Raw genomic sequence first — 19,275 nt, 5'->3', positions numbered from 1 at the left:
TTTAGTAATCTAAGCCATGTTACGATATTGTAATGAATCCCTCACGAGCAGGAGACCAGAGTAGCGTTCGGGGAAAAGGCCCGTTTATTTGAGCACTCCAAAAACTCTGGTAACACTCCAGGGGGTAAAAGACTCCGTCCCAAACTCTGACTCTTCTAGCGTAACACACACACACTTCATACACACATACTCGTTTACCATACCGAGTGGGGACCCTCCTCCCCTCTCTGCTCCACCAATCTCCAGCCCGCACACTGACTGACAGCGTGGCCTGTAAACAGAGCTCAGCTGTTTATTTAGCCTAGCGATATCTCCGGACTATAGTAGCAGCAATGGACGACTTTGAACGTTATTTTGAAGAGTTTCTTGTAGCGGACACAGACCCAGAGCCATACCTGTTTGAGCCGGAGCATACAGATGAGGAACTCCATGTGTTTGATGCTGAGCGGGCGAGAAAAGAGGCTGAATGCACAGAATGGGATTCGATGCTACTGCTACTATTGTTGAGGAGATATATCGTCAGGAGGAAAAGCGCCGCAGAGAGTGCATCACAAGGAGTGAAGTCATTCTCTCCTGTTGCATGGTAAGTGTGGTCCATTCGCAAACTTTATAACTAAAAAAACTTTTCACTACTCTCTATTTACGAACTACTAACACTGTCTGCTGTTTCCTCCTCCTTCTTCCTTCCTCCCGCTGTCTTCGTTGGTTCATTTATACACGTGAAACGCATTCTCTGGCTGGCTGAATTGACCACTCGGGCTGCCTTACATACATGGCGGCGCAAGATGGCGACCTCTCTAAAGCAAGGCCCTTGCTAAATATATATATATAATATAATAATATAATAATATAATATTATAAGGCTACGAAAACCAAACAAATTTTATTTTATAGCGAGTATACACTTGTACATATATATATTAATAAACATATTAATGGGTAGAAGATTCAGATTCAGATTCAGATTGACAATAAACCATACCAAATATTACACACTGGCCCTTTAAAATGTTTTACTGTCCTGTATATGAAGACATAAGGAATGTACTTTTTTAGTAAGATGACCTCTATGTTGATTTCTTTTGGCTGGATGATCATGAAAAATTTGACTTTTGTTTCAGACAGGGGACGTTTCTTTGCCAGGCCTAAGATAGAAGGCAGAGTATTCTGTGTCTCGACTGAGTAGTTCAATAACATGTAAACAGACCTCCTGTTTATTTTTATAAGCTGAAACCATTACCCTCAGTGGAAACGAAACTTTTATTTACTTTAATTTCACAGAGAAGAGACAATCAGTTGTGTAGATAACAAAGCCTCCACAAAAATAGTATTTTTAAGTCCTGTGTGGGATTTATCCTTCAGGGTTTATACTTCATGATTTATCCTGGCTTCATATGAGCAGAGGAAATCTCTGCTTGTCACTAGGCTAATTTATACAATGTAAAATGCCACAGGCTTGTACTAATAATGTTAGCATGTTATTTGTTTGGAAAACATGTTTAGTGTAAGACAGTTGTTTTGTCAGTGAACCTTGTGAGTTGTTATGGAGCCGAAATGTTGCTGCTGTCCCTGGCTTCATATGAGAAGAGGAAAAGTTCGCTAGCTGCTAGGCTAATTTATACAATGTAAAATGCCATAGGCTTGTGCTGAAAATATTAGCATGTTGTATTTATGGGGAAAATGTGTCCAGATAAAAAGTGTTTGTCTGTGAATGCTGTGAGTTATAGTGAAGCTGATTTGTGTGTTTGTGTTTGAAATCGTCTCTATTAAGCCATGTTTAGTGTGTGTTTAATGTGTGATTTGAATCAACTAAACTTTTCAGCACTTCACAGAAACCTCTGCCACCGACTAGTGTTTTGGAGGTGTAACTGCAGAGTGACACAGACACACCACTGCACAAGTATAAATGCTCATAAGGGCGTAGGTGATGTGTGTAGGCTACGGCGTGGGGTCTGCCGTACAAGTTAAATTCTGCTTAAGTGTGTATGACACAAATAAAAGTTTTGTGACACCCCTTAAAATCATGGAGGCCTTGTAAGCCCACATGAAGCTTTGGCGACACCTAGTGGGGTTGGGACCTCCAGGTTGGGAACAAGTGATCTTAGAAGTGGTCTCTTTTGGTGTTCAAACAAACAACACACACTTGCACACAGACTTTGACCATGGGTCTTAAAAAAACAGGGACCAGCCTTGTCCCCATGTGGGAGGTGGGTCCCCACGATGTGCTGTAAACATGCACTTTGTATTTCTTTATTTCAGTATATGACAACCTTGGAGGTGGGCAAACGTGCAAGAGTTTGCCTCTTACGTTTTTTTTCCTCAGGTGTTTAAAAGAACGTGTGACATTTCCCTGTCCTCCTTCATAGCAACAACGGCTGGCGAGCTCATGTGCTCTACCATGTGAGACCTTGTCCTGCCTTTTTCCTTTCTTTTCTCCATCCATTCATCCATGTCTGATAATATGCTTCACCTAACTCTGAATACCCTGCATCAGCAGGAAACCGGAGACTATAAAGCCCATCTGAGTGCTCATCTTCTCACCCTTCACCTTCCTCTGTCCTTCACTCTGCAACAGACAGCAGCCGTCTTTAAATGTAAAGTACAGGTGTATGTAGAGATGGAGATAACTGAGGATCAATGTGTTCGTCAGCTTCACCTGGGTGTTGGCAGAGTTTCAGCAACGGCACGTGTGTGAGAGTCTGCTCCCTCTCAGGCATGATAAATGAATCCACACTGGTGATCTGATTGCACACATGTAATAAAAACATGGAATGAAAAGGTAGAGAGAACAAAGTGAGCTGCGGTGCTGTGGTGGATTCTGTAGTCAAAGTCAAGGTGTCAGTTGAGGACTGAGCGTCGATGGTGAATCTGTATGTATTGACCACATTATGCCTGGTATCTTGTCATTGGAAAGGTCGACCTCATGGAACAAGGAAATTTAGTTGAAAGAAGAAAATAAACAGATCTCGAATCAGGATGCACAGCCACATTTTGGCCAATCCCAGCCCTGGCAGCTGTGACCGGTGCTGGGTGTTGGCAGGCAGGCTGTGGGAACAGTCAGGTTAATGTACACATGCACGTGTCGCAGAGCAAAACTTGAACTGGAGACACACATGTGCTAAAGAAGGAAACAGATGGACAAATATAGCAGTGTGTGCTCACAATATTACATAAGCCATTTGTCGTGCAAACTAAGAATAGAGTCAGTGTAGTTTTATTGTTGTTTATCCGACTACAAATTAGATTTACTGCTGTAAAAATATCTCAACCGCAATATTCCCTCCCTCATTGACTCATTAGCCTGAAATCTTCCTTTCCTTAATGCCGCCACTCTCTTTGATATCCATTTAAATGATTCATTACTCTAATCTAAATCCATTGTTAAATATGCTTTTCTCAGACGCATCTCTCCCCGGCTATCTCCCAATCTATAATCCAGACTTTCTCACTGTCCCTCACTTGTTTCTTTCCCCATTTGCCAGACGTGCGCAGTCTGACTCAGCCATAATAACGGTTGTCTTTAGTCACTGGGAATCAGAAGAGTGGAGAGCTCTTTGTTTCACTATGACTCTTTTCCAACTGTCTAAATTTATAATGGATTATTATAGTTACATGTGACATAATGCTGGAAATGTGAGCATTTTGTTTTTGTACAAGGCCATCAATTCAGATTCAAGTTGAACCAGAAGGACTTGCAACAGTGGCGGCATTGATTTTTAATAAAATGATAAATTATTCCTCTTCAGTGCAAACTGGATTACTTAATGATAATACTATTTTTCTATTCTCAAGGCCACAAAGCTCAACTATGTTGGATGTACTTATATTCAATACACATAAAATTAACCATGTAGGGACCAGCTGTATGTCCCTAAATGATAGGCGAGTTCCCATTATATTACTGAGAGAACAGTTGGGCTTTAAAAGTCGACTTCTACCTTTATTTATTTATGACAAAAGAACAATATGACAACCTCAGAGAAGGGCAAACCTCTAAGAATTTGCATCCATTTTTTTTTCCATTTTAAAAACATGTGACACTTTTCATTTTATCATCATGCTTTCATAACAGCAAAGGCTGATAAGGATGCGTGCACATTCATCTGGATCTTTGTCCTGCCTCATCATCAACATGATTCATCTTCATCAATTAAAAATGAATTGCTGACCCCTGGTTTAGACCATGACTCACTGTGCGATGCTCATCTAATATGTGGGTGGTCTGAGGTGGAAGAGCCTTCTGCCCTTCTTCATCCAGTTCCTGTTGAAAGACACTGGACTTAAATTTTGGTTGGAATGAAAATCGGGTTGACCATAATTTCAATGTCTAACGATCTTTTGTGTGAACATTGTGATATTTTGCAGACATTGGGTTTCTTCTCCTTAACTCACAGTTAAAGCAGTATTTATGGTTGTGCACAGGCCCTACGCATGTTACCTACGCCTTTGTGAGCATTTATACTTGTGCGGTGGTGTGTCTGTGTCACTCTGCAGTTACACCTCCAAAACACTAGTCAGCGGCGAAGGTTTCTGAGAAGTACTGTGAAATTAAGTTGATTGAAAACACACATTAAACACACATTAAACATGGCTTAATAGAGACAATTTGAAAAACAAGTACACAAACTGGCTTCACTATAACTACCAGCATTCACAGACAAACACTTGTGTTAATACGGACACATTTTCCCCACAAATACAACATGCTAACGTTATTAGCACAAGCCTATGGCATTTTACATTGTATAAATTAGCCTAGCAACTAGCGATCTTTTCCTCTTCTCATGTAAAACCAGGGACAACAGCAACATTCAACAAAGGTAACGGCACACAATTTGGCTCCATAACAACTCACAAGGTTCACTGACAAAACAACTGTCCTGTACTAAACACGTTTTTTAAACAAATATAACATGCTAATATTATTAGCACAAGCCTATGGCATTTTACACTGTATAAATTAGCCTAGCGACGAGCTGAGATTCTCATATGAAACCTGGATAAATCCTAAAGTATAAATCCCTGAAAGATAAATCACACACAAGAGTTAAAATGCTATTTTATTGGATATTTATTATTAGGCTGACCAAACGTCCTCTTTTGCCCGGACATGTCCACTTTTCACGTCCCGTCCGGGGCGTTTTTATAAACTGATGATAATGTCTGGTTTTCCATGTATTTGTGTGTGTGTGTTAGAGTGCGGCACAGGCTGCATATTTCTGTCCGAACCCGAACCGAGCCCGACATTATTTAATGACCAAAGCACTGAGTTTGTGTCACACACAGGCTATTTAACAGGCCGGGCGTGCTCTGCTGACAGGGAGACCTCCGTGTTTGAGACGGGAGTGGGAGGCGGTAGCAGGAGGGGGGAGGTCCAACGCTTCCAGTGAGAGGAGAGGGAGAAATAAAACAAAATAAGATAAAATAGGAAAAACCTGTCTCCCTCTTTTATTTTATTTTCAGCGTTTAATCAAGGCGGAGGCAAGCGGCTGGAGGTCCGAGACTCCCAGCGAGGGGAGAGGTAGAAACAAACAGCCAATGTGTGTCTGTGTGTGTTATGTTCAGGTGTTGTCACGTAAATAACAGTGCCCAAACAACAAACAGGACAGACAATAGGATTTTATGTATTTTTACACTACATTTTCACTGAAAGCTGACTGAATCCGCCCCGAGCCTGAATACAATTTATAGCTAAATTTTTGACAAATCCGGCCCGACCTGTCGGGTACCATCAGGCTCGGATTTTAAATATATTAAAATGATAAGGCATCTTTGAGTAAACTGCGAGTATCATTTAAGTAGGCTATGTTGTGGCCAGCCGAGTGTCCTCTTTTTTGGAAATCAAAATATGGTCACCCATATTTATTATTTACTGTCTTCACAATTTATTGTTTCTTATCTGTTCAAGTAAACAAAAGCTTCATTTCCGCTGAGGGAAATGGTTTCAGCTTGCAGAAACAGACAGGAGGTCTGCGTCACTGTGACGTGTAGTTACATTTCTGGGGAGGTGCATGTCAGGCTACGCCATAGGTTACGGCGCTGGATCTACACCGACAGCCTATGCCGTAGCTCCATGTCATTATTTTTGATGATGTAGGCATGTGATGTTTGAAGATGGTTACTTAACAATATAATGTAAAACCAATACAGTATCATTGTCATCTGACGTCAGTATTTTATGTCAAATTGCTGTTGGCATTAAATGATGTTGTCATTTACCTGACATTAAATGTTGATCCCTAGATGTTACAACTTTAATGACACTGAAAGCCAGCTGGACAGGGGCACCAGGACACAACAATCCATATCTTTAACCAAACCATTTTGCTTTAACTGTCAACTCCCTTCAATCCAAATATCCGTCTTAAGTTCAAACGCATCTCAAGTTCTTTTCAGTGTCACTGTTGCCGTACTCAATTTGTCACTTTCTCCTGACTGGTTTCGATGACTTCATATTGCACCTCTCTTCACTTCAGCTGCCAGATACATCAGGCACATTTCACATCTCTTCCCCGGAGCATGCTGAGCTCCTCCAGGTGACTGTCTGACACTCCCTCCAATCTTCCCTCTTCATCATTCTCCCTGTCACCTTTGGCACTTTCACACTTCCTCTTCACAGCAGCTCCTTGTTCTGGCAACAGCCTCTCAGGAACTTTAATGTGGGGAAATTCTAATCACTTAAAGGAGGGTAGCAAATCCTGGTATTATACTTCAGTAATGTCAACTGAAGTTATCATATGATATCTAATTTGATACAGGTAACTTGCTAATCACGGTTTGTAATGCTTTATTTCTTTCTTTAGAGTTTCATTTGTGAAATTATTGTCACAAGACCAAATACAAAACAATACATCAAATTTTTTAAATCTGGTGTGTTAAAAAGTTGCAAAATGTATAAACAAGTAAAAAATCAAACAGCAACACAGCTGAAGCAACCATACAGAGACAAACCTGAAGTGTGTGAAGAGGCAGGCTTTTGTAGACTCCAGTGGTGCAGAGCAGGTGTAATCAATTTGGCTGATTACGCATCAAATTAACCTGATTCCTGCTGATGTTAAAAATAGGAACAGGATATTTTGCTGTCTCCTTGTACACCTTATAGTTTAGTTTTTTTAAAATATTGACACCTTTGATACATTTTCCTTTTAGCGGCAGTAGCTCAGTCCATAGGGACTTGGGTTGTGAACCGGAGGGTCGCCTGTTCGAGTCCCCGTCCGCACCAAAAATATGGAGCGTGGACTGGTGGCTGGAGAGGTGCCAGTTCACCTCTCCACTTTGTGCATGTATAGGTCCTGTTTGTGCATGTGTGTGTCTTTCAGACCTGTGTGTAATTGACAAGTAAGAGTGAAAACATTGAATTTCCCTTCAGGGGGATTAATAAAGTGAATAAACTTAAACTTAAACTTAACTTAAAAACTTAAGACTGTAGTCAAACGGTGTCACTAACAATAAACACTTTAAAAATCATCTTACGAGATTTGATTGTTGAAAATGTCTTAAAATGAGTTGAAAAACGTGACCAACAGAAAGCTGAATGATCTTGAAACTGCCCTTTTCAGTATATAGTAGGAATTTATGGCTTTCATATGAAATTGAAATAAAGGATATTGCTAATTCTGCTTTTTACATTAAAGTCACGTGGCAGGATCACTGATTTATTCTCTTACATCTCATTCAGACCCAAAATCATAGTGGGGCTGGCAGCGCTGTCTGAATTCGTTGCTACCATAAGTGTACTCGAGCTAAGTCTAGCTAGTGAAGGAGCTCTATATAATATTCAATGCATTAAAGGTGGAGTAAGTGATCCTGGAGACAGCTGATTGTTGAGACTCAGTTTGCATCTGCAAAAATAGCAACACTTTTGGTCAGTATTCGGAGCAAACCACCTATCCAAACCGTCGTTATTTGACAACCTGGGAAGATATAGTACAGTTATGCCATCCTGAGCAGAGAATAAAATCATGCTCCCTCCGTGTGTGTTGTAATCCCAGCTTCTCTGTTCTTCATTGTGGTAGACAGTCCGGCTGCATGTGCATGTTAGTGTATGTATGTATGTATGTATGTACCCCACTGGCTAGCAAATTGCTCTCCACTGCAGTCATATGGCAGTTATGACTGATATATGGACGCTGTTGTCATGGAAGCGTAGTGCTCACTCTCTGGTTCCCCCACAGTCTACGCGTCTAATGCAGTGTTTGTATGCATACCTACGAAAAGTAATGCACCACAATTCATATATAGCCCATGTAATCATGTACCAGGAATTTATGTACAACTCACATAATAGTAAAGGCTGCAATCACATCATGAATGCACTGGTGGGAGCAAAGAGCTGAAATCTGCATGAGGATGCAGGTTGGGGTGGTGGGTGGGTCAAACAAACACAGGACTTCCCCCAGGAGACCGGTGTTTGTGTCCCATGTAAACTTCAAGGTATTTTAAGGTACTTCATCATGTCATCTCATTATGTTAAAGGGATATTGCACCCAAAAATGAAAATGCAGCTATTATGTACTCACCCATATGCCTAGGGAGGCTCAGGTGAAGTTTTAGAGTCCTCACAACACTTGCGGAGATGCAAGGGGAGAGGGGGTAGCAATACAATGGAGGCTTACAGCGCCCCAGATTCAAACGTCCAAAAACACATAATTGAAACCACAAAATATCTGCACGTGTGCGCGCTTGCTCGCAAGGCCAGCGAAAGCATGTGAACACACATGAACGCAGTGCCGCCCATGTCTCACGGTCACGCACACGTGAGCGCAGTGCACAGAGAGGCAGTTTGGACGTTTGAATCTGGGGTAGCTGTAAGCCTCCATTAGGTGGAGTTGTGTTGCTACCCCCTCTCCCCTTGGATCTCCAGAAGTGATGTGAGGACTTCACCTCCCTCAGCATATGGATGAGTAGATAATGGCTGAATTTTCATTTTTGAGTGCACTATCCCTTTAAGGACGTACCTTTACGTTACACACATAACATGACAAAACCCAACCATGTGTCTTTTACCAAAGGTAAAGATATTTAGGGAGCTTTGCTCCTGGAGGATTATTAATGTGCACCTCCTCCTGTACTGCCTTAATATGCACATTCAGCACATCCAATGCATCAAAACATTGTTTTCTAGTTGGAGCTTTTTCAAACTGTATGGTTTGACTAAAATGAACAATGACAGCAATCTAGTCCACGATGACCAGCGCTAAAATCAACCTGCGTAGTTGTCCCTCCATTATGACATTACAAAGTGTCGCAGTTATCTTGCAAGTGTTCTTCGTTTTGTTTACTTCCTGGATTTTTCCCAGATGGAAATTCTGACCAATCAAGAGCAACTGTCTTGCGCAAGGCATTTTATCTGGTCCACTTGTAAATGCTGCCGTGAGAACAAGAACCAACTCTAGGCAGTTATGCAACTTTGGAACAAAACTAGTCCCTGATTCAGACCAAAGCAAGACAACTCTAGGTCTGAAAGCGCTCTTAAACGTAACTTTACACATTAAGTATGTTACGTGATGACACCCAACCGTGACTCTTTTCCCAAACCTCAACTAACTAGTAATGGCACTGGTTTATTAGATATCATAAGATCTATTGTATAAGAATATGTTTCACAATTAACAGTGTTAGCTCTGTTGCTTGTATTAGCACTGTACTGATTTAGCACCATTAGCTGCTAACAACCGGCTCAGCCACCACCATGTTGCAAGTCGTGTGCAGGCAACCTCTGAATCATAGATATGCTCTGAAAATTGTAGAGCTCCTTTAACTTTAGCCCCAGTTAACTGAAAAACTATATCTTTCTATCATGCAACTTCCATTCTACCCTTCCTCTTTTGTCCTTTCAGCCTTTTCAAAAGGCGTTTGTGATTTTTAGTGTTTCAAGGATTACCTAAAAAAGCAACAATACCTCTTCCATGTTGAATCTCGGACAAAACACAAGGTGAATCCCGCCCACAGCTTTGGTGAGTCACGCTACTTTCCTGGTCAAAGTGGAACTCTGTATTAGAAGAATGCTTTAATTCGAACAAGAGGGAGCCAAGTCTCATTTCTGTCTAAGAAAAGCAAGGTGCGTAATTGCCTGTTACTTGAAAGCTTTATGCATGACTAAAGATGCACAAACACAGGAAATGAATTAGCCCCCGCAGAGGCCTTGCTTGTGTGTGATTCATGGCCATTTTGAACACTTTTAAATGGAGGTGAAAGTGGGCAGGATTCACCAATACAATCCCTCTACTTGATCTATTTACATCAGGGTGCGATTTTGTTTTGTGTCCTTCCTCCCTCAAATGAAAATAAATGAATTTTCTGTTGTAGCTGCCGTGGCTGCCCTCGCTGAGATTGCCTTCATTTAAGAGCACTTGTCAACTTGGTAAGATTAAGATGTGTGCTCATGCATGCAGGGCCAACCTCTCTGGGTGGGACACAAAAGCCTTTTTTCGCATTCATGCGCACTCTCAAACAATTCTCGATTGATGAACTTCTGATTCTGCAGCCGCCCTCGGGGTGAATTGCACAGCTCTCTAATGGCAGACAGAGCTGTAAAGCTACCACACACTTATGGATGGCATCACTTAATTTCTTTAACTGTCAGCGTGCCAGAAAAGAGCTGGAGCCATAAAGATGCTTTCTGGCATTGGAGAAATTTTAAGACCAACACCATTCAGTTTCTCTCACTCAAAGTGTCATGATTTATGAAGGCCGCATACATCAAAATTCATAAATGTTCAGTCATAAAAGTGGGGCTTTGGGTGCAATCAGAGGTAAGTAGCCATCCGCCACAGTTTCTTACATGCTGTAATGGAAGTAAAGTAACATGGTTAATAGATAAAGGCCTCACCACTAAGCACACATATTGAAAAGAAGTAAAGGGAGGATGCAGAGAGCTGTGTAGGAGGGCTAACATTTTATGCAGGTTTCTAAAATAGTTTCAATTTGTTTAAGATAAGGCAGGGACGTGAAGGGAGACATGTAAGTGCACAGGAAGTGGGGGACACAGATAAACAGTGATATACCACATGCAGTTTGATGCGCTTCTGCAGTGATGCGGGTGCTGCATCAGACCCTTTCAATTTACTGGTCCATGTACGTCCCAACCCTCACCTATGGTCATGAGCTCTGGGTAATGACTGGAAGAATGAGATCGTGGATACAAGCGGCTGAAATGAGTTTCCTCCGAGGGGTGGAACCTCAGACCTCAGACATCCAGAGGGAGCTCGGGGTATAAAGCTAGGGGTCAGTTGAGGTAGTTCGGGATCTGATCAGGATGCCTCCTGGGCACCTCCTGTTAGCGGTGTTCCTGGCACGTCCCACAGGTGGAAGGCCCCGGACAGACCCAGAACATCCCGGAGGGATTACATATCTCATCTGGCCTGGGAACACCTTGGGGTCCCCCAGGAGGAGCTGCAAAGCGTTGCTGTGGAGAGGGACGTCTGGGGTGCTTTGCTTGGCCTGCTGCCCATGCAACCCAGCCACGGACAAGCGGATGAAAATGGACGGATGGAAGAATGGATAGATGGATGGATGGATAACACATGCACAAGAGGGTCTGGATCAATTGGTTTTCCTTAAGTGAGTGAAGTGAGAGATCCGTTGCCACCAAGAGTCAAAGTGTAACATTATAAATGGTAAATGGACCTGCATTTGTATAGCGCCTTTCTAGTCATCTAGTGACCACTCAAAGCGCTTTTTACACTACGAGTCACGTTCACCCATTCACACACACTTTCATACACTGGTGGCCGAGGCTACCATACAAGGTGCCTCCTGCTACTCAGTTTTAACACACTCACACACCGACGGAACAGCCATCAGGAGCAATTTGGGGTCCAGTATCTTGCTCAAGGATACTTCGACATGCAGCCTGGAGGAGCCTGGGATCGAACCGCTGATCTTTCGATTGGTGGATGACCCGCTCTACCTCTGAGCCATAGTTCAGCATATCCTCATACATAAATGTTATGAATCAGCAGCCCACATGTGACGTTATGCACTTAACATTAAGTTAAGGTTAGGTTAAGCCACGTTAAGATTCTGTGGACAGGTTTAGGAAGACACACTGTAACTATGTTTCTTTAAATGGCTCAAAGTTCACAGGATTCTGGACCCAAGTCTCCTACACAAAGTCCTGTGTTTTGTGACCCATCCATCAACCAAACCCAACCTTCCTCCTGTCAGCATATTAGTCACTTGAAAACAGCATTCCCAAATGCGTGGGTTATACCTTCAGATTGTATAGTGTATAGAGTATTGGGTCACTTTCGTCAGCTATACGATCAAATTTTAGGAATCTTGGTGTTATTTCTGATCATGCATTTTGATCACCATGTTAGATCACTGATCCGAACTTGTTTTACTCAGCCAAGCAATATTGCAGAGCTCAGGTCTTTGGTGTCTCCACCTGAGCTAGAGATGATTATCCATGCGTTTGTGTCCTCCCAATTGGACTACTTTAATTATCTTTTTACTTGACTAAACAAATCTTATCTGAATCGTCTTCAGATAATCCAGAATGCTGCTGCTCGGCTGTTAACCACGTCCACCAGGTCAACACACATCACTCCCATTTTAGTTTTTTTTACACTGGCTTCCCATCACGTTCAGGATTCACTTCAAGATACTTGTTCTCAGGTAAAGAGCCATCCACGGTCAAGCACCTGAATACATTAGTGATCTCCTCCATCCATATATTGTCAGTAGGTCGCTTAGGTCTTCAGAATAGAGCCTACTGTCTGTAGCTATAAATATGCATGAGAACAGCCTGTATAGGTACTTAACAATTACTTTCACCTTGTTGCTTTTTGCAAATGCAGAATCACAGTTTATGAATATACACAATTAAAATATGTCTTTGAACCATCTTTAGAGATCCGTGCACATTCACCTAACTTTTCTGTTAAGTTAGTATGATTTAAAGGTGTTAAATAAGTAAAATTCACTTTCATTTTTCTGGCACTGCACCACATAAGGCTCTGAAAGTTTAACATGTATAACTGGGAGGGTCTGAGAGGCCGTTTACACATACACAGTGATTTTGATAAATGGAGACATCTTCCTTTGTTTGTGCCCTTCGTGCCTGTGTCAAAAGTGCGACCTATGTTGCTATGGTGACAATGGATACATGGAAGGCTTGAGCTTCTCGTTACACTGCCACCTACAGGTTTGGCATGCTCATGTGTATATTTACACGGGTAAGTGTAAACGAAGATCTTTTTGAAAACGGAGACGGTGAAATGTCCGTTTATGAAAATAGCCGGCCACGTGTAAACGGCCTCTGAAGTCAGAAAAGACTCTGCTGCCTCAGAGCAGTGACATGCAGTTGATTGCAGTTAATTAGGAACACCTGTGCGATCCAGTGCAGCTGCTTTTTCAATTTCCACTGAATAAGCTGTGTGAGTGAGGTGATTTCGGAGTCTGTATTTAGAAACCAGGTGTTTCGTGTGATTGCCTTATAATAAAAAAAAAGTCATTTTATTTTGTATGTTCCCATTTACTGCCAACACTGCTCATATGCTGTTTTTGAAACCAAGAAAATGTTATTTTTCATCTAAGTTTAATTCCTCAGTTGTATTAGTGAACATTATTGTAATTTATGTGGTACAATAAATCTTTAATGGCATTTTGTTTCACCGCTCGATGCTTGATAAACATGTTTGTCAAGAGATTTATGTTTTTCTGTTACCCGCTGTGCAGTAAGTACTCAGTCCTCATCCTGCCTCTTCCATATCGATGTCTCTGATTGACTGTCTAAGGACATGAGTAAATAGACTAATTAAAAACAGACACATCGGAAAAAAATGGTTAATTAAAAAACTGGGGTTGATTCACCGTGTGTGGGGGAGGGACAGAGATAAAGATAGAGGGACAGAAAGATAATGAGAGAGGAGGAGGGGGCAGAGCTGGTCGAGGTCACTTCCACCTTGAAGGGAAAACCTCAACAAACACATACAAGCATACCCACACACACACACACATACATGCGCACGCCCTTTCTATTACATGCAATTTATAGCTCTGCCTTTACTGACCTGTCTCCCTGATTAATTTCTTTTGTGGTGCTGTCAGCTGGGTCTTTTTTCCTGGGTGCCATACACACTTTGACACACGTGACTGTGGCTCTGAGCCATAGACATGCAGCACGGATGGAGACCTTGGGCTCCAGCGTCCTGCAACACGCTAGGAGTCAGTTACATAATAATGAATTCTGTCATTTAATTACCCAAAAGCTGCATCAAGGCAAATTCACACTGAGTCTGAGCGGAGTGAAAAGAGGAAAAGGATGAAAATTAATTAAAGTGTGCAGAGAAGCCATACTTTGGTAATATATCATTTAAATAAACTCAGTAAATTAAAAGCATTTGCAGCGTGTCTTTGTGTGTTTTGTCGTCGTAATTCCTCTGATTTTTTTAAATGGTAAAATGTCTAAATTGATAGAATACTTAACTATATAGTACTAATAAAGTAGCAGTTAGTATATTTTTAATAACTGCAGGGATGTTTGGATTATAAAATTAAACAACAAAAAATGCTAAAGAATATTTTCCCATTTGTCTACAGCGTCTTATAGGAAAGTACGCTGCTGGAGATTAATTACATTATGTTAGAGGTCAAATATAATTCAGTGGTGTTAAATGGACCATAATATCTCACAGCCACCTATCAAAGGAAACACCATCTATCAGAAATTTCCACTTAAAGGAGGCACACTGTTAACAAGGACAGATTTTGTGTTTAGCGCAAAGAAAAATGAAACAAATAGAAAATAAAAACTTCTCCATGTTCATCTCAACTGCCCATCTTATGTGTTGAAATCTTGAGAAGCTGACAGTCTGTAAGCTGTGTTCTCAACCCAATCGCCAGAAAAAAAATGTTTGCATTGTACATTTTGGCAAAGCACAGACACATTTTTTGTTGTGGATATATTGAAACTTCACATACCTCAACAACACTGAAGCGAAGGCTTGGGTTTAGGCACAAAATTCACTTATTTTTAGGATGTATTTCTTTGCTTAAAAACACTCATCTTTGGTGGCACAAAAGCCGCTCGAAAAGCAGTGATGGGTTGGTAAAAAAAAAAAAACACCCAGGTTGTGTGGCTCAAATGCCTCTGGGAAATGCTGCGACGTGTCAGTGAAAACCACTCAGGCTTCATGGCTCAAACACTACTGGGAAACGTCACGATATGTAGTTAAAAACACCCAGGCTCCATGGCTCTAACAACACAATGTGTCGGTGAAAATCACTCAGGCTCCATGGCTCAAATGCTGCTGGGAAATGCCACAATGTGTTAGTAAAACAACCAGGTTTTTTGGCAGGTGTCTCACCCCTCCCAGTGCCATCATGTCATGTGTAAAATATTTGAACATTTATAACTAGGAGGGTGTCAGAATCAAAAAGGGACTTTCTGTTCCCTCAGAGCAGTTGTGTGCAGTAAATACCAGTTATATAGGAACACCTGTGCGATCCAATGCAGCTGCCCAAATCAGCTCATACACTACCTCACTTGATAAACATTGATTTAGTTCATTTTAAACGTACTAATGAAAAGTGGTTTCCACAAACATACAACAAGCTGGCACCCTAAAGGAGCAGGTTTTATTCTGGCTATTTACACAACAGTGTCTCCAATTCTGTTACCGTAAAACTTCAATTAGTAGCCCGGGCTATTATTTGTTTAAATCACTGAACTCAACAGGCCTTTATTTGGGACAGGCCTTCTTTTCATACAAAACTGTTGCTCAGCAAAGTCTGGGTAATACAATCAAATTGTTTATTTAAACCAATATGAATATTACTTGTTTTAAAATCAAGCTTCAGATAATATATCAGTTATGAATCATTGATTTGATTAGCTCTGACAAACAGAGCATCAGACAGAGTGAGTTACAGCACTCGAGGATTACGGCACCGCGCATACCGACACAACACCACTAAGACAATACCCACAACTTGGATTAATTTTCTAGAAAAACCCTTTTGATTCTTTTGATCTGAGGACCCTTATGGACGAAAGGAATATGAAAAGTTTAGAGGGAAATCGAGGAATGGAGATTTGAGGTAGCCAATAACCTGGTTTTATACGCCCAAAGAACTTCTATTAAAAAAAACAAACTGCTTGGCAACCAGACCAGGCGTCTAATTGAAACAGGTGTTTATTTGTCAAAATGTGTAGCCACACCTGGCTAGTAAAAGGGATTGGGAGTTTAACTGGGACCAGGCTTTTAATTGAAGTTTAACGGTATTAGACGGCAAAATAGAGATGTTGCACCAAGTGTACAAGTATCGGCTAAGTTACCACTGCATGATTTTTTGCTAGCATTGGCTTTAATGAACAATAAAACGTGTGGCATCTTCGTCTACCACTCGAAAAATCCTTACAAATGTAGTTCTTGAGTTCAGTAAGAACCCCTAATTTATCGGTAAGGTTTAGTCTAGACTTTGACATGTCACAGTGACAATAGCTCTTGAGTAAATAATAAAATTAATGCTGGCTAAATCCCATTTAGCTGCTTCAGTTTCACGGTCCTGGTATTGTGCATGCTGAATCCCCGTCACACTGTCAAGGTTCACTGGTGACTTAAATAGAATGAAGCCATCATTAATGTTATTAGTCACACCTGTGCTTTTTCTAGTCTGACAAGTCATATTGTCTGCAGCAGTGAAGCAGCCCTGTTATATAATATATATTTCTGTAGCAATGCTATTGGAAAAGCAAAGCCCTGCTAATACTGTACAGTACCAGTAAACCACCAGTACAAATTAAAATAGCAATCACCACCTTTTAAATTTCTTTTGTCAGGTTTATTATCTGGAAAAAGGCACTCACTACATTTAATGTGATCTGTTCATAAAATAAACTGTACACAACAAACTTATCACAGGTCATGGTCATGAAAAGATTGATGATATGAGATAAACAGGTTACAGGTACAACCAGTGTGTTTGTGTTTGTGTGTGTGTGTGTGTGTGTGTGTGTGTGTAATTTGCCTTGCATGCAATGCACGCCAGTGATACATTTAATAACTCTGTAAAATGTAAAGAAGGCATCAGGTTGTAGAGTCAGTGCCTGTTTGTGATGAAGTCAAAATGGTCATGTGTCAAACATTTCAGTGAGTAAACCTCTAGGAACTACAGGAAAACACATTTCAGTGTGCCACAATGTTGTTTCCGAAAAAAATACCGAAAACGCAACTTGACATGTTCAGTTCATATTTTACAGTTCAATGGAAAATTCAACTCAAGTGCTTGTCTGATATCAAAACGAGTAAACACGGATGCAAACATGCTTGATGGGTACAAAATCAACGGCGTAACATTCATTCATTAAAAAGTCATTTAAGTAATCTGAAGACATTTTGTGATTAAAAGTGAACGTCATAACAAAAGCAGTGTTTTTCAACATGGCTGACAATCTCATGGCCAAAGGTGATTAAATGTGTGTCTGTCAGGTGAACTCCAGCTCAGTGTTGATCCACAATGGTGGCAAACATTACTGACATGTTTTTTTTTTTGACATATAAGAAAGCAGTACATTTCATTTTATTTAAACAAAAGGAAACATTATTACAGCTGTCATTTCAAGCTTTCAAGGTAGTCAATTAACTGCTCTGGTTGTATTTTAATAACCATGCACAATCAAGGTGAACATGTTGTGGTTATGAGCTCTTAGTATATAGTCGTTTATACCCCAAGGCTGCATTTTCATAATCACATATCGTGTAGGAATAATTATACGTCAGCTAGGTTAATGCTCATATTGTCTGTTGATCCAGCAGAAACACAACCTCCCACCCTCTATTCGTTTTACGCTGTAGTCCTTTAGTCGCTAAGCTTAACATAGCCACTGCAGTATGACATGACAAAGCAGTAATCGATAATGTCTCAGAAGATGGATGGCATGAGGATGGCTCTCTGGATCCCCTGCCCACACCATTAAAAAATACGATTCAACATTAACAGACAGCCGTTGCCCGAGTGTCTCCTACGAGTCGTCAAGGCTGAAAGACAACGAAGCTGGAAAGACAGCTCCTGTAGAGATAGAAGTTCTTCAGCGGCCCGTTCTACAGTAACATCCGATATGAGGTATTTTAACTACACCCTCGTCTGTCTCTTCAATTTTTTGGCAACGTATTCTCTTCCCATGGCTATGGCACGATGACTGAATCTCCTGGGAGCAGCTCCAATCTAAGCATAGAAAACAGAAAGGCACATTTCTCGACATCTCAAAGGACCATGCACTCTGTGTCTCTGTCTCTTTCAGTTCGATTCTCTCTTTGTCTCTTGAGGTGCTCTTCCATTCAATGCCTAGTCGTTCTCACTGTCTTTGGTCTGCACTGGCGTGAACCCATTCAACTTGCTGCGCTCCATTGCGTACTGTGACAGGTTTGTCAGGCTGGTGTTTCCCTCTTTTTTCTCTCTGTTTTCCTCGTCTGGCTCCTCATCTTCTTCTTCTTCCGTCCTCTCCTCACCCAGCATGACGCTGCAAGTGTTTATGCCAAGACTCGCCCGTCGCACATCATCATCAATGTTCCTGCGGAGCTCACGGTTCTTGTTGCGTCTGGCCAGCTTGGTGAGGGATCCGAAGCGCAGGTTGAAGAGATTCTCCTCCGAGGAAGACGCTGTCTGTGGCGCTTGCTCGCTCCCCTGATTGTCGTACGGCTCGCAGGCCCCCTTCAGCCTCAGGTTGTTGAGCTTGGTGTCGATGCTCTCCTGGGAGGACGTCTTGAAGCGGCCAGCATCCAGGCTTGCGAACAAGGCCCGCTTCTCTGGGGACAGCATGTCCAGGGAGTGAGCTCGCTGCTCCAGGCCAAGCTGACGGCGCTCCATGCTGCGGATGGTGGCAGCCCGCTGGAGCTTGTCATGGATCTCAACACTCAGGCGCCGCCGCGTTTCACGGAACTCTGCTCGGACATTTGCCTTCCATTCAGCTGCGTGAGCTTTAATCTCCCCAACCTGTGACAACAGTGCAAGAAGGAAAGGATCAGGAAAAGACTTGGAAAGCACGTGGGATACAATCTGCAGCAGTGAGACATTTCCACTGTGTTAAACGACACCTCCTTAAAGGCCCAGAAAAACAATTTATCAATCAGCATCTTAGGCTGCGTTAAGACTGCAGGGAAATCTGATTAGTTTCATAAATCAGATGTCTGCATAAGTTGCTGTGGTAATGACACAGGAGTCAGTGACTACATAGCTACGATGATGGCATGGCTTTCCAGCATGGAAGCATGAGAAATTTCGCCTTTCATTTCATTTTCAACTTTCATTTTGCCCTCCAAAGAATCA

At 41.6% G+C, this 19,275-nt stretch overlaps 1 protein-coding gene across 2 annotated transcripts in view; it reads right to left on the bottom strand.

Moving 5' to 3' along the window:
- Positions 1-16,791: 16,791 nt before the first annotated feature.
- Positions 16,792-19,275, bottom strand: part of kcnk10b (potassium channel, subfamily K, member 10b) — a 30,831-nt gene continuing 28,347 nt past the window's right edge. For both annotated transcript variants that reach the window (XM_049596467.1, XM_049596466.1), the window contains exon 7: positions 16,792-18,942. In XM_049596467.1, coding sequence (XP_049452424.1) covers positions 18,295-18,942 — 648 coding nt within the window. In that variant the 3' untranslated portion in view covers positions 16,792-18,294. The remainder of the gene's footprint in view (positions 18,943-19,275) is intronic.

This window comes from Epinephelus fuscoguttatus, linkage group LG14, assembly GCF_011397635.1.
Source record: "Epinephelus fuscoguttatus linkage group LG14, E.fuscoguttatus.final_Chr_v1".
Taxonomy (NCBI): Eukaryota; Metazoa; Chordata; class Actinopteri; order Perciformes; family Serranidae; genus Epinephelus; species Epinephelus fuscoguttatus.
The sequence above is the reverse complement of the archived record's forward strand: the minus strand, read 5'-3'. Positions and strand labels throughout refer to the sequence as shown.